Source organism: Epinephelus lanceolatus, chromosome 5 (genome assembly GCF_041903045.1).
Source record: "Epinephelus lanceolatus isolate andai-2023 chromosome 5, ASM4190304v1, whole genome shotgun sequence".
Taxonomy (NCBI): domain Eukaryota; kingdom Metazoa; phylum Chordata; class Actinopteri; order Perciformes; family Serranidae; genus Epinephelus; species Epinephelus lanceolatus.
The window spans coordinates 551,589-569,016 of NC_135738.1; the positions used below are offsets into that span (position 1 = coordinate 551,589).

The 17,428-nt window shown below is 49.3% G+C and overlaps 1 protein-coding gene across 2 annotated transcripts in view; it reads right to left on the reverse strand.

The window, feature by feature from the left end:
• Positions 1–17,032, reverse strand: part of LOC117261913 (ethanolamine kinase 1) — a 76,678-nt gene extending 59,646 nt beyond the window's left edge. The window contains exons 1-2 of one of the 2 annotated variants that reach the window (XM_033634504.2): positions 16,629–17,032; positions 7,393–7,655 (exon numbers count right to left, since the gene is read on the reverse strand). In XM_033634504.2, coding sequence (XP_033490395.1) covers positions 7,393–7,655; positions 16,629–16,763 — 398 coding nt within the window. In that variant the 5' untranslated portion in view covers positions 16,764–17,032. Of the gene's footprint in view, positions 1–7,392; positions 7,656–12,190; positions 12,325–16,628 lie in introns of those variants that run through there. The other variant, XM_033634505.2, reaches the window with a different exon arrangement.
• Positions 17,033–17,428: the final 396 nt, after the last annotated feature.

The following is a 17,428-nucleotide window of genomic DNA, read 5'->3' on the forward strand; positions in this document are numbered from 1 at the left end:
GCTCACACTCTCAGCTCACACACTCTCAGCTCACACTCTCAGCTCACACACTCAGCTCCACACTCTCAGCTCACACTCTCAGCTCACACACACTCAGCTCACACACTCTCAGCTCACACTCTCAGCTCACACTCTCAGCTCACACTCTCAGCTCACACACTCAGCTCACACACTCTCAGCTCACACTCTCAGCTCACACTCTCAGCTCACACACACTCAGCTCACACACTCTCAGCTCACACTCTCAGCTCACACACTCTCAGCTCACACTCTCAGCTCACACTCTCAGCTCACACTCTCAGCTCACACACACTCAGCTCACACCCACTCCTCAGCTCACACTCTCAGCTCACACACTCTCAGCTCACACACTCAGCTCACACTCTCAGCTCACACTCTCAGCTCACACACTCTCAGCTCACACTCTCAGCTCACACACTCTCAGCTCACACACACTCAGCTCACACACTCTCAGCTCACACTCTCAGCTCACACACACTCAGCTCACACTCTCAGCTCACACTCTCAGCTCACACTCTCAGCTCACACACTCTCAGCTCACACTCTCAGCTCACACTCTCAGCTCACACACTCTCAGCTCACACACTCTCAGCTCACACTCTCAGCTCACACACTCTCAGCTCACACTCTCAGCTCACACACTCAGCTCACACACTCTCAGCTCACACTCTCAGCTCACACTCTCAGCTCACACACTCTCAGCTCACACTCTCAGCTCACACTCTCAGCTCACACACTCTCAGCTCACACACTCTCAGCTCACACTCTCAGCTCACACTCTCAGCTCACACACTCTCAGCTCACACTCTCAGCTCACACTCTCAGCTCACACACTCTCAGCTCACACACTCTCAGCTCACACTCTCAGCTCACACACTCTCAGCTCACACTCTCAGCTCACACTCTCAGCTCACACACACTCAGCTCACACACTCTCAGCTCACACTCTCAGCTCACACTCTCAGCTCACACACACTCAGCTCACACACTCTCAGCTCACACTCTCAGCTCACACACTCTCAGCTCACACTCTCAGCTCACACTCTCAGCTCACACACACTCAGCTCACACACTCTCAGCTCACACACTCAGCTCACACACTCTCAGCTCACACTCTCAGCTCACACTCTCAGCTCACACACTCAGCTCACACACTCTCAGCTCACACTCTCAGCTCACACTCTCAGCTCACACACACTCAGCTCACACACTCTCAGCTCACACTCTCAGCTCACACTCTCAGCTCACACACTCTCAGCTCACACACTCTCAGCTCACACTCTCAGCTCACACACTCTCAGCTCACACTCTCAGCTCACACTCTCAGCTCACACACACTCAGCTCACACACTCTCAGCTCACACTCTCAGCTCACACACTCTCAGCTCACACTCTCAGCTCACACACTCAGCTCACACACTCTCAGCTCACACTCTCAGCTCACACTCTCAGCTCACACTCTCAGCTCACACACTCTCAGCTCACACTCTCAGCTCACACACTCAGCTCACACACTCTCAGCTCACACTCTCAGCTCACACTCTCAGCTCACACACACTCAGCTCACACACTCTCAGCTCACACACTCTCAGCTCACACTCTCAGCTCACACACACTCAGCTCACACACTCTCAGCTCACACTCTCAGCTCACACACACTCAGCTCACACACTCTCAGCTCACACTCTCAGCTCACACTCTCAGCTCACACACACTCAGCTCACACACACTCAGCTCACACACTCTCAGCTCACACTCTCAGCTCACACACTCTCAGCTCACACTCTCAGCTCACACACACTCAGCTCACACACTCTCAGCTCACACTCTCAGCTCACACACTCAGCTCACACTCTCAGCTCACACTCTCAGCTCACACACTCAGCTCACACTCTCAGCTCACACACACTCAGCTCACACACACTCAGCTCACACACTCTCAGCTCACACACTCAGCTCACACACTCAGCTCACACTCAGCTCACACCTCAGCTCACACTCTCAGCTCACACACACTCAGCTCACACTCTCAGCTCACACACTCTCAGCTCACACTCTCAGCTCACACACACTCAGCTCACACACTCTCAGCTCACACTCTCAGCTCACACACACTCAGCTCACACACTCTCAGCTCACACTCTCAGCTCACACACTCAGCTCACACACTCTCAGCTCACACTCTCAGCTCACACTCTCAGCTCACACACTCTCAGCTCACACACTCAGCTCACACTCTCAGCTCACACTCTCAGCTCACACACTCAGCTCACACACTCTCAGCTCACACACTCTCAGCTCACACTCTCAGCTCACACTCTCAGCTCACACTCTCAGCTCACACACTGAGCTCACACACTCTCAGCTCACACACTCTCAGCTCACACACTCTCAGCTCACACACTCTCAGCTCACACTCTCAGCTCACACACACTCAGCTCACACTCTCAGCTCACACACTCAGCTCACACACTCTCAGCTCACACACTCTCAGCTCACACTCTCAGCTCACACACTCAGCTCACACACTCTCAGCTCACACTCTCAGCTCACACACTCTCAGCTCACACACTCTCAGCTCACACTCTCAGCTCACACACACTCAGCTCACACACTCTCAGCTCACACTCTCAGCTCACACACACTCAGCTCACACACTCTCAGCTCACACTCTCAGCTCACACACTCAGCTCACACTCTCAGCTCACTCTCAGCTCACACTCTCAGCTCACACACTCAGCTCACACTCTCAGCTCACACACTCAGCTCACACACACTCAGCTCACACTCTCAGCTCACACACACTCAGCTCACACTCTCAGCTCACACTCTCAGCTCACACACTCAGCTCACACACTCTCAGCTCACACTCTCAGCTCACACACACTCAGCTCACACACTCTCAGCTCACACACACTCAGCTCACACACTCTCAGCTCACACACTCAGCTCACACTCTCAGCTCACACACTCTCAGCTCACACTCTCAGCTCACACACTCAGCTCACACTCTCAGCTCACACACTCTCAGCTCACACTCTCAGCTCACACACACTCAGCTCACACACTCTCAGCTCACACTCTCAGCTCACACTCTCAGCTCACACACTCTCAGCTCACACTCTCAGCTCACACACTCAGCTCACACACTCTCAGCTCACACTCTCAGCTCACACACACTCAGCTCACACACTCTCAGCTCACACTCTCAGCTCACACTCTCAGCTCACACACTCAGCTCACACACACTCAGCTCACACACTCTCAGCTCACACTCTCAGCTCACACTCTCAGCTCACACACACTCAGCTCACACACTCTCAGCTCACACTCTCAGCTCACACACACTCAGCTCACACACTCTCAGCTCACACTCTCAGCTCACACTCTCAGCTCACACACACTCACTCAGCTCACACTCTCAGCTCACACTCTCAGCTCACACTCTCAGCTCACACACACTCAGCTCACACACTCTCAGCTCACACTCTCAGCTCACACACTCTCAGCTCACACTCTCAGCTCACACACTCTCAGCTCACACACACTCAGCTCACACACTCTCAGCTCACACTCTCAGCTCACACACTCTCAGCTCACACTCTCAGCTCACACTCTCAGCTCACACACTCTCAGCTCACACACACTCAGCTCACACACTCTCAGCTCACACTCTCAGCTCACACTCTCAGCTCACACACTCTCACGCACACACTCTCAGCTCACACTCTCAGCTCACACTCTCAGCTCACACACTCTCAGCTCACACTCTCAGCTCACACACTCTCAGCTCACACTCTCAGCTCACACACTCTCAGCTCACACACACTCAGCTCACACACTCTCAGCTCACACTCTCAGCTCACACACTCTCAGCTCACACTCTCAGCTCACACACTCAGCTCAGACACTCTCAGCTCACACTCTCAGCTCACACTCTCAGCTCACACACTCTCAGCTCACACTCTCAGCTCACACACTCTCAGCTCACACTCTCAGCTCACACACTCAGCTCAGACACTCTCAGCTCACACTCTCAGCTCACACTCTCAGCTCACACTCTCAGCTCACACTCTCAGCTCACACTCTCAGCTCACACACACTCAGCTCACACACTCTCAGCTCACACTCTCAGCTCACACTCTCAGCTCACACACACTCAGCTCACACACTCTCAGCTCACACACTCTCAGCTCACACTCTCAGCTCACACACACTCAGCTCACACACTCTCAGCTCACACACTCTCAGCTCACACACTCTCAGCTCACACACTCAGCTCACACACTCTCAGCTCACACTCTCAGCTCACACACTCTCAGCTCACACTCTCAGCTCACACTCTCAGCTCACACACACTCAGCTCACACACTCTCAGCTCACACACTCTCAGCTCACACACTCTCAGCTCACACTCTCAGCTCACACACACTCAGCTCACACACACTCAGCTCACACACACTCAGCTCACACTCTCAGCTCACACACTCTCAGCTCACACACACTCAGCTCACACTCTCAGCTCACACACACTCAGCTCACACACTCTCAGCTCACACTCTCAGCTCACACTCTCAGCTCACACACACTCAGCTCACACACTCTCAGCTCACACTCTCAGCTCACACTCTCAGCTCACACTCTCAGCTCACACTCTCAGCTCACACTCTCAGCTCACACACTGAGCTCACACACTCTCAGCTCACACTCTCAGCTCACACTCTCAGCTCACACACTCTCAGCTCACACTCTCAGCTCACACACTGAGCTCACACACTCTCAGCTCACACACTCAGCTCACACACTCTCAGATCACACTCTCAGCTCACACACTCTCAGCTCACACTCTCAGCTCACACACTCAGCTCACACACTCTCAGCTCACACACTCTCAGCTCACACTCTCAGCTCACACACTCAGCTCACACACTCTCAGCTCACACTCTCAGCTCACACACTCTCAGCTCACACACTCTCAGCTCACACACTCTCAGCTCACACACTCTCAGCTCACACACTCTCAGCTCACACTCTCAGCTCACACACTGAGCTCACACACTCTCAGCTCACACACTCAGCTCACACACTCTCAGCTCACACTCTCAGCTCACACACTCTCAGCTCACACTCTCAGCTCACACACCTCAGCTCACACACTCTCAGCTCACACACTCTCAGCTCACACTCTCAGCTCACACACTCAGCTCACACACTCTCAGCTCACACTCTCAGCTCACACACTCTCAGCTCACACACTCTCAGCTCACACACTCTCAGCTCACACTCTCAGCTCACACTCTCAGCTCACACTCTCAGCTCACACACTCAGCTCACACACACTCAGCTCACACTCTCAGCTCACACACACTCAGCTCACACACTCTCAGCTCACACACACTCAGCTCACACACTCTCAGCTCACACACGCAACTCACACTCTCAGCTCACACTCTCAGCTCACACTCTCAGCTCACACACTCAGCTCACACTCTCAGCTCACACACTCTCAGCTCACACTCTCAGCTCACACACACTCAGCTCACACTCTCAGCTCACACACTCTCAGCTCACACTCTCAGCTCACACACTCTCAGCTCACACTCTCAGCTCACACACTCAGCTCACACACTCTCAGCTCACACTCTCAGCTCACACACACTCAGCTCACACACTCTCAGCTCACACTCTCAGCTCACACTCTCAGCTCACACTCTCAGCTCACACACACTCAGCTCACACACTCTCAGCTCACACTCTCAGCTCACACTCTCAGCTCACACTCTCAGCTCACACACACTCAGCTCACACACTCTCAGCTCACACTCTCAGCTCACACTCTCAGCTCACACACACTCAGCTCACACACTCTCAGCTCACACTCTCAGCTCACACACACTCAGCTCACACACTCTCAGCTCACACTCTCAGCTCACACTCTCAGCTCACACACACTCAGCTCACACACTCTCAGCTCACACTCTCAGCTCACACTCTCAGCTCACACACACTCAGCTCACACACTCTCAGCTCACACTCTCAGCTCACACACTCTCAGCTCACACTCTCAGCTCACACACTCTCAGCTCACACACACTCAGCTCACACACTCTCAGCTCACACTCTCAGCTCACACACTCTCAGCTCACACTCTCAGCTCACACACTCAGCTCAGACACTCTCAGCTCACACTCTCAGCTCACACTCTCAGCTCACACACTCTCAGCTCACACACTCTCAGCTCACACTCTCAGCTCACACACACTCAGCTCACACACTCTCAGCTCACACACACTCAGCTCACACTCTCAGCTCACACTCTCAGCTCACACACTCTCAGCTCACACACTCTCAGCTTACACTCTCAGCTCACACTCTCAGCTCACACACACTCAGCTCACACACTCTCAGCTCACACACTCAGCTCACACTCTCAGCTCACACACACTCAGCTCACACACTCTCAGCTCACACTCTCAGCTCACACACTCTCAGCTCACACTCTCAGCTCACACACTCTCAGCTCACACTCTCAGCTCACACACTCAGCTCACACACTCTCAGCTCACACACTCTCAGCTCACACTCTCAGCTCACACACTCTCAGCTCACACTCTCAGCTCACACACTCAGCTCACACACTCTCAGCTCACACACTCTCAGCTCACACTCTCAGCTCACACACTCTCAGCTCACACACTCTCAGCTCACACTCTCAGCTCACACTCTCAGCTCACACACTCAGCTCACACTCTCAGCTCACACACTCTCAGCTCACACTCTCAGCTCACACACTCAGCTCACACACACTCAGCTCACACTCTCAGCTCACACTCTCAGCTCACACTCTCAGCTCACACACTCTCAGCTCACACTCTCAGCTCACACTCTCAGCTCACACACTCAGCTCACACACTCTCAGCTCACACTCTCAGCTCACACTCTCAGCTCACACTCTCAGCTCACACTCTCAGCTCACACACACTCAGCTCACACACACTCAGCTCACACTCTCAGCTCACACACTCAGCTCACACACACTCAGCTCACACACTCTCAGCTCACACACTCTCAGCTCACACTCTCAGCTCACACTCTCAGCTCACACTCTCAGCTCACACACTCAGCTCACACTCTCAGCTCACACTCTCAGCTCACACACACTCAGCTCACACACTCAGCTCACACTCTCAGCTCACACACACTCAGCTCACACACACACTCAGCTCACACTCTCAGCTCACACTCTCAGCTCACACTCTCAGCTCACACACACTCAGCTCACACACACACTCAGCTCACACTCTCAGTTCACACACACTCAGCTCACAGTCTCTGATCCAGGGTGAATCTGAAAGCTGTTCTGGCACCGACCTGTAGATGGACGGCTGCCGCAGCAGATCATCGTCCAGGACCGTCCCTCTCACAAACTCGTAGCAGATGCCGTTCTGGAAGCTGCAGTAGATCTGGGGACCACACCTGTGGGCGTGGAGGACTTGGAACATCTCCACCTCCCGGTCCCTATTGACGTAGAGCTCCGTCATTCTGCCGTACAGTCGCACCAGAACGCAGCCGGGTTCCTGCAGAGGCGCCACATAGCAGCCGATCAGCTGGTTGGTGATGCCCTCTGTGAACGTCTGGAGGGACATGAAGTCAGACAGGAAGTCAGACACTGATTCTCTACAAAAGCATTAAGAGGTGCTTCTGCGTCTGTTTACAGATGATGACACTGTGATGAAACGACTAAGCCTCAAAAACAAGACGCTTCTTGTGTTACAGTTACAGACAGTCATATCTTACTGTGTCAGAGAAATGTTCCTCCTCTGAGTCTCACTTCCTGTTTATCCTCGACCATCTTGGATCAATCACAGTAAACACGGTTCCACTTGGAGCTTCAGAGGTAAATAAATGCAACATGTTTGCTTTCAGGACTCTTTTGGTACCGGATCCATTTACAAGCTGCTAATTTACCACCGTCACGGCTCGTTGACCCGAAATTTCATTAAAGACACACGACTGCAGAAAAAAGAACGTACGGATCTTTCAGCAAATATTGCTGATCTGTGTTCTGACAGACGTACAGCTGCAGGTAGAGGACAGAGACAGACGTACAGCTGCAGGTAGAGGACAGAGACAGGCGTACAGCTGCAGGTAGAGGACAGAGACAGACGTACAGCTGCAGGTAGAGGACAGAGACAGGCGTACAGCTGCAGGTAGAGGACAGAGACAGACGTACAGCTGCAGGTAGAGGACAGAGACAGGCGTACAGCTGCAGGTAGAGGACAGAGACAGGCGTACAGCAGCAGGCGGAGGACAGAGACAGGCGTACAGCTGCAGGTAGAGGACAGAGACAGACGTACAGCTGCAGGTGGAGGACAGAGACAGACGTACAGCTGCAGGTGGAGGACAGAGACAGACGTACAGCTGCAGGTGGAGGACAGAGACAGACGTACAGCTGCAGGTAGAGGACAGAGACAGACGTACAGCAGCAGGTGGAGGACAGAGACAGACGGACAGCAGCAGGTGGAGGACAGAGACAGATGTACAGCTGCAGGTGGAGGACAGAGACAGACGTACAGCAGCAGGTGGAGGACAGAGACAGACGTACAGCAGCAGGTGGAGGACAGAGACAGACGTACAGCTGCAGGTAGAGGACAGAGACAGACGTACAGCTGCAGGCAGAGGACAGAGACAGACGTACAGCTGCAGGCAGAGGACAGAGACAGACGTACAGCTGCAGGCAGAGGACAGAGACAGACGTACAGCTGCAGGCAGAGGACAGAGACAGACGTACAGCAGCAGGCAGAGGACAGAGACAGACGTACAGCTGCAGGCAGAGGACAGAGACAGGCGTACAGCTGCAGGTAGAGGACAGAGACAGACGTACAGCTGCAGGCAGAGGACAGAGACAGGTGTACAGCTGCAGGTAGAGGACAGAGACAGATGGACAGCTGCAGGTAGAGGACAGAGACAGGCGTACAGCTGCAGGTAGAGGACAGAGACAGGCGTACAGCTGCAGGCAGAGGACAGAGACAGACGTACAGCAGCAGGTAGAGGACAGAGACAGGCGTACAGCTGCAGGTAGAGGACAGAGACAGGCGTACAGCTGCAGGCAGAGGACAGAGACAGGTGTACAGCTGCAGGTAGAGGACAGAGACAGATGGACAGCTGCAGGTAGAGGACAGAGACAGGCGTACAGCTGCAGGCAGAGGACAGAGACAGACGGACAGCTGCAGGTAGAGGACAGAGACAGGTGTACAGCTGCAGGTAGAGGACAGAGACAGGTGTACAGCTGCAGGTAGAGGACAGAGACAGGCGTACAGCTGCAGGCAGAGGACAGAGACAGACGTACAGCTGCAGGCAGAGGACAGAGACAGGCGTACAGCTGCAGGCAGAGGACAGAGACAGACGGACAGCTGCAGGTAGAGGACAGAGACAGATGGACAGCTGCAGGTAGAGGACAGAGACAGACGGACAGCAGCAGGTGGAGGACAGAGACAGACGTACAATGATCCCACAGTGACCACTGATTGTCTCAAAGGTTCCTGACAGACTCTTGTTGTCATTCAGTGGTTTCACAGTCTCTCACTCTGTGCCACAGTCTGCACTGATTTTTACTGAGCCTCACATGGGCCCTGAACGTAACACCCCTCTGAGCCCTGAACGCACCATCCCTCCATCCCATCATCCCTCCATCACACAGATATAAAGTGAACAAACAGCCACCTCGACATCTGATCAAGTATTTATAAAGAGGACACTTGGATATTTTCCCTCTGACATTATCGTCAGATTCTTTTCCTCTCTGCTTTCCAGATCTGATCTTTACAGGAAAGCTTCTGTGTTTCATTTGATATTATTCAGTTCCTGTCATTTAAAAACAAAAACTATTTATTTAGAGAATTTCCTGAAGTCCTTTCTGTGCACAGAGAAATGCAGATTAACAACAGGCCCTGCAGATCCTCAGGTCGGCCTCTGATGTTGGATATAAAATTGTTTTGGTTCTGGTAAACATTGTGTACAGTGCCACACGCTGCACGCTGCAGCTTTGGGAGCACTGCTATAAGTGCCTTTTAAAAATAGGTCACTAGACTATTTTTTTTTATTGTGTTTGTTGATTTTTTTGTATTGTATGTGTTTTATAGGAGTTTAACTGTTTAGATAACTCACTCGGTAGAAATTAAACAGAATAGGAGATAAGATGCTCCCCTTATAATTCCTGTCTTGTTTCTCTTGTTTTCCTTAGGTTTTTATTTTTCAGGTTAATATGGATGTGAAACTCAGATTTCCTCAGAAAACTAATTGAAAATTTTTCACATGAAGAAATAAAAACAAGAGACGTAGGACAGATCATAAAACAAGTGCAGACTTTGTGGGGGGCACAAGAGACATGTCCCCGTCAATATTTAAAAAGTCCCCCTCAATAAAAACATGAAAGCAGGAGAAAAATAAATGAAAGAAGTGAAATGAAGTGTTTGATGTTCAAATGTTTCAGACGGAGGAGCCCCAAACGCCCCGCTGCCCATATGTCCCCACAAATACTGAAGCCACACCTGCCGATACAGAGGTGAAGCAGCAGACAGTTAATATCACAGGTGTAACAGGAGGAGGTGTGTGTGTGTGTGTGTGTGTGTAGACTGAACACAATCCATCATTAAAGGGACTGAGGGGAAACATGTAGTGGTCTGTGTACATTACTGGACCTGCTGCAGATGGAGAGGTCACCAGCCCAGAGTGCCTTCACCTTACAAACAGAAACCCTATTTCTCTCACAGATTGGACCTTGTGTTTGCACATGGGACCTGAACGCACCACGCTTCTGTTCTCTGGGTTCAAATAAAGTAAACCCTCTGCTGTTGTTGTCTCTCATCTCGCTTTTCTTTTCTTTACTCTGTATTTCTGTACAGTCTCATATTTACCGTGTGTGCTTTTAATTTATCGACTCCACAGAGTGCTTTTATTTTGAAAAATGAAAACATGTCTCGTCAGCAGGTCAGAAGTTTCCATATTAAAGCACTCGGCTGGTGATATTCTACATTTCTGTTACTGTCAACGAAAGACCAACGATGTGTGAGTCCGTCTCTTAATGAACTCCCCGAACTTTGGCTCTCGTCTCCCGACACATTGGTTCCTACTGAAGACACAAAGCTTTAAAGGCAGAGAGTGAAATCATCAGTCAGAGACTCCTCAGTCAGCTCAGAGTGTTTCAAGTCCAGCAGTGTTTTTATTGTGAGTCAGTGCTGTACAGTGAACTCAACCCTGGGATGTTTTGGTCTCCAGATTTTCCTGCAGAGTGAGCACTCTCGACTTTCACACTGTCTTTGGCACAGACGGACGTGATGCAGCGACACAGAGGAGGAGAAACTCTGAGGTAACACCATCTTCTCTCTTCTTCATTCAACACAGTTGCTGCACACGTCCGATCCGTCATCAGCGCCGTGAGCCTGTTTACTATATTACGTGAATGTCACACTGTCACACACCTCAGGTGTTCTTCAGACCAGGTGTACACACACTTTTACCTGAGACAGCTGCAGGTGAGGAGGAGGAGGAGGAGGAGGAGATTAAATATTAGCTGAGAGACAGGAAACATTGATTTCTGGTGGTTTGACAACTTCACTGATTGGTTTATTATTTCTGCAGCTAACACAGCGTTCTGTAAAATGTCAAAGGAACATTTATAAAGTTGATCCAAAATCATTTATTTAAATGTCAGCATGATTTTAATTGACCTGTCTGTATGTGATGGTTCTCAGTTTGAACATGAAGGAATCACTGATCGTCCTTCTGATGTTTAATAATGATGATGATCGAGATTTTACCGCAATGGTGGTTTGTAGAAATGTGATGAATTAGTGTTGAGGATGCTGCAGTTATCTACAGCTGTGTGTACTGACGGCTGATCTGGACTGTTGGAGAACCTTCTCCATGTGACACAGTCATTGATGAAAACAGACATAATTGTTTTGAATTTTCATCAACTAAAACAATGAAGGATAAAATGTGACTAAAACTAATAAACGTTACAGACTCAAGACTCAGACTAAATCTAAATTAGCTGTCAGAATGAACAGCGCTACAGTGACTCAGGTTTAGGATCAAACATAAACACGTCGTTATAAACGTGACCAAAACAAAGCGTTGGCACATTTCTGTCTTGGTGCGTACTCACAGTTTGAGTCATGAGTCCACACAGAGTTTCAGTATCTGGCTCTTGGTGAGTTCCTCTGTCAGGCGTGGCTTTACTTCAGCTAAAGAGAGAGCTGGTTTTCTTCACTCACACTTCAGGTTAAATAAACCTTTCACATATTCAGAACCTGCTGCGTTTCTGTGCACACTGATTAGATCAACTGAGCCACCACGATGTGGAGCTGAACGTCAGCACAGAAGTCCCAATAAAGATTATTCAAACAAGACAACACAAGTTCATCCTTACAGAACTCTGACAGACAGACAGACAGACTGACAGAGAGGCAGCGTTCAGACTCCTCTGTTCAGTTACAGCAGGAAAAAGAGAGCATGGAGCTGTAAAATGAAATTACAGAGACAATATGTTCTGTCTGCTCTGCAGCCACCTTCACTTTTGTATCACAGCAATCTCAGTGTGTAAAATACCACCTCAGTAATACTGAGACAAGTCTCACTTTACTGGACGGCAGCCACGAGGGAAATCGCTCTGTGAAACTGCTTCAGCTGCAGTAATACAAAAGGCTTCAGCTTCACGTCCCCGGTGAACACATGAACCTCACATTAATTCTACACTCAACATGAAAATGACAGCAGGGAGATAAAAATCAGATGTAGTGTTGCTGTAACTTATCAGCTGTAGTTTCTGGCTGCAGACACTAAACACACACAGCTGGATGGAAAATATTTACACAAGTCACAGTGACACTCATGACGCGGTGACAACTGGACCTCTTCCACGGTCACGTTTGGCCACTGAGTCGAGTCATGCTGCACTGACTTGTGTTTCCATCGTCAGTTTAGACACGTCGTGCCACGCTGAGCTGCTCCAGAGATGGACCTTCTCCAGTGTAGGTCCTAAAGCCAGGCCACCCACCCTCGCGCAGGAAGTGATGACGTGCTGCCGACCACAGCCGACCCCCAACGACCCCCCTTCTGAAACTAGCTGTGTGTGTTGCAGACTCTCCTCCCCTCTGTCTGCAGGAGACCAGAGAGACAGGTGTCTTTAAAGTTCAGCTCTCAGTACGTCTGTAGCTTCTGACTGACGCTCTGTGGTTTGCATCCTGTTTTTACTGGTTCATGTTCGCTATCAGCAGAGATATTTAATGAAGGGAGATACCCAACTGTAGGCTTATCCAATGTTAAAAAAACGGTTACTCTTCCTGTCTCCTAAGTGGGCGTGGTTAGCTCTCCCTCCAATCAGAGCCTGTTCTCCCTCAACCCCCCCCCCCCCCCCCCACCACCACCACCACCGTGTTGAACAGAGGCTCTGTGGATGTCTGTGTATGCGGATCGAGAAGCAGGAGGAATGAAAATACATTCTTCCTGTTATTGCAGCCTATTGTTGCACAAATCTTGGGCATTTTTTATTTATTACTAGCGGTAAATAACTGTTTGTAAGCTAACTGTGATTTTACCGCCTGTTTATCAAGATCACAAGATCTCGCGAGAACTTGTTTTCTGAGATGGACAGGGCTCAAACAAAGTTAACTTTCTCTTGATCTGTGCGGATGAAAAATGCAGCTTTAGTGTCAGAATGTTGGTAAGATGTGTGGCTTGTGGAAAATGAACCCAATATTTACTTTAGTGACTACAGGGCTAAAGAATTGACCATAAATTGTGATCACGTTCATTTTCCTCATTGACGACAATACATTCAGAGCTGCCGCAAGTCTCCTACGGGGGCGTGGCGCTGACGTCACTGAATCAGGAAGTGAGCTGAGTGGGGTATCTCGCTTCATCCAGTATCTCCGCTATCAGTGAAAAACTCAACATTTCCTTATTCTGCTGCTTCACGATAAAAGTTTTTACGTAACAAAATAACAGGAGACTTTTATTGTGACGAATCTACAGGAAGTGAAATGTGTTCATCACTGAATTAGCAAAACTCTGACAGCACCTGAGTCTAATAATACGGCAGGGAGGAAGAGTGAAATCAGAAACAGCTACAGTGAGGAGATGATGATGATGATGATGATGATGATGAAGAGCTGCAGACAAACAGCTCACCTCCAACAGGTAAACTTCTTTAACCCGCCCTGCTGTGTGATGGAAAAACACCTGCAGCAACAATAACAGGGACTTTAGCCGTGAATCAGCCCGCTGCTTTCATCAGGTAAAGACACACCTTCAGCAGGTAGACCTGTTGTCATGGAGATGCAGATCCCTGCTGGGCTGACGGCTCAAACCAAACCAAAGAAAACCGAGCCAAGCCAAGCCAAGCCAAGCCAAGCCAAGCCAGACCAGACCAGACCAAGCCAAACCAGACCAGACCAGACCAAGCCAAACCAAGCCAAGCCAAGCCAAGCCAAGCCAGACCAGACCAGACCAGACCAGACCAGACCAGACCAAGCCAAACCAGACCAGACCAGATCAAGCCAGACCAGACCAAGCCAAACCAGACCAGACCAGACCAGACCAGACCAGGCTGGTAAACACTGGGCACAGTGAAGTTTAGAGTCTGTCAAACATTCCCATGTTAAACTCTAATCAGTGTTTGTCTGATGGAAGAACAAAACCCCCAAAACATGAACCCTGAACTCTGACCTTTCTTGTCCACAGGAAAGAAGCTTTACCTCCCCTCAGGGATGATACAATGTATATCAATCAATCAATCAATCAATCAATTTTATTTATAAAGCCCAATATCACAAATCACAATTTGCCTCACAGGGCTTTACAGCATACGACATCTCTCTGTCCTTATGACCCTCACAGCTGATCAGGAAAAACTCCCCAATACGCTCTGTCAGTTTAACACAAGGTGAACACAGGTTCAATGTGAAGTCAAGTCACAGGAAATGAAGTTTATCTGAACTGCAAAGCTTCAGACATTCAACAGAGATGCTAAACATTTAAGCCCCTCCCACTGCACAAAGTCTGGCTTTTAGTGGGAAAGGTAACAATCAGCATTCACACCTGGGTCAGATGACTCTGCAGTAGTCATGGATATTCATTGGCTCCGGCTCTGATTGGCAGTGATGTAAACACAACGTGCTAACTTTAGCCCCTTTACCGATGAAATGCACTGCTACACAATACCGTCCATCTCCGTCCAAGCAGCATCAAAACATGGATCCAGATTAGTCTGCACTGAGTTTGAAAGAGAGACGGAATAAGTAAAAGATATAAAAGGAGGAAGTAAACACAGCATCATTTTCATCGGCCTCCATGCTGCTTTCTGTTTTCCATGTTCGTCTGCTGCAGAGCCGCTCTGATCTACTGACAATGCAGCGGAGTCTTTCGCCTATTTCTATTGAGTCGTCCCGTGTTTAAAAATCCTGCGTACATGCTCACTCTTTATTCTCTCCAGGATGTGCCCATGTCACAATCACAACATTTAATGCAAACCCAACCAATTCTGCACGACCTTGCAATTTCTTTGTCCAATCACTCCAACTTTTCCACAAGTTTAACCATTCATTGTAACTTGCTGGAAGTTTTACAAATAACCGCAGTCGCCCGCACAACGTCACCAAACTCACCTGACGATCCAGACATGCTGACGTCCCACATTTACCAACAAAAAATACCTTTAAAGACGGCGCATAACAATCCCCTGATGTTCTGCACAAAGGTAAGGGTAAATTGTTCTGCACCGTGTGCTATGTTGTGATGGGACACAAAGATCGACTGACAAAACACTTTTCCACAAAGACACACCTGGATAGACTACAGACTCAGAAATATGCAGGTTAGTGGTAAACATAGTGTAGTATTATTCACAGACTCAGAAGAGTGTGGTTTTATTCTCACTTGAAGAATTTATCTTTGATTTTTAATCAATTTTACCCACAAAAAAAAGAAATTGCTATTTCAAGCTGCTTCTGCAGTTTCATTGCAAAACAAACGTCCAAAACATCACAACACGCACTGAAATGTTTCAGAAAAGCTGCATGAAATCAGGCAGTTTAGGCTGAAACGCAAAAGAAAAGCCTGGAGGATTTCATCGATTCATCTTCTGGATTCCCTCCAAGATTTATCAACATTCTTTTGTCTGTTTATTTTCCTATCAAAAGTGATGCACCAACATTTGTACATATCCCGCGTAATCATGAGCCAGTACAACATGTAAAACCCACGTGTTTGGGAAGGCTGTGATCACGTGAACAATGCACCAATGGGAGTATGAAGCGGTACAGGAAGGAGGAAGGTTGGGGTGGTTGATGGGACTTTACCTGAGGAGACAGGTGTTCAGGACCGTGTGAACGCTGAGTCACTGTAAGGTACATCGTCTCCATGTTTCCTTTAATAGACTTCACAAACGAAACTTTACTTGCCTGAACCTAAAGACACCCAACCATGTTTCCTTTCCTAAACCTGAACTGCGTAACTTTATGATGAGTATTTAACATCATTAGTGGGATGCTAATTCGTAGTATGAGGACACGCTGCAGAGACATGAGACACAACCGTTGACTTGCCTTCATCTGAATGTCCTGTGCCTTCCAGTGAGGACGGAGTCGGCTGAGGAGCTCCAGGATTCCTCTCCGAGGTTCCTGCTCATCAATGAGGAGGTCCACATGGAGAAGCTGGTCACCAGATGACACGCTGTCCATTTTCAGCTCAGCTGATTTAAAGTCTTAAGAAATTTCACCTTCACAAAGTTTCAGGTCCAGAACTTGTCAGAACAGTCCTTCTCTGTCCAGAGACATTAAAACATCCTCCACACGTGGATGAAGGTTTAATCTCTGTCTTGATGATGGCGATAAAATCCACAAGAGGACTCAAAGATCTGCTTTGTCAGAACTATTCCAGAGACATGGCTGGGATCTGCAGGTCACTGAGAGTGTCCACTTGTGTGTCCAGTGACTCAGCAGTCCAGCCTGCTTATCAGGGGACAATGTTCCTTTGGACATCTTCGCCCTGAGTTTACACATTAACCTCTGCCGGTTGGAGCTCTGCAGCAGGTACACGTGGTCATGTCAGCAGCATCTTCTGTTTACATATTCTGAATCAAGCCTTTTCCTGATGAAGACGTGGGATAATGTTGACATCATTCGACCTTTCTTTGGACGTGTTTACAGAATGTGTGTTGTCTTCATGCTTTGTGCACAAACCAGCTTGCCAACAGTTTGTGAGACTGACACAAGAATGTATTTCCAAAAGAAAACAGCCCACAGTTCTGCTGGAAGAACAAAAACACACCTGCTTTTAAACACGATTAAAGACTCAGAGATCCGAAGCTTTAAGGATCTGATCAAATATCACAACGCCAGCCTGA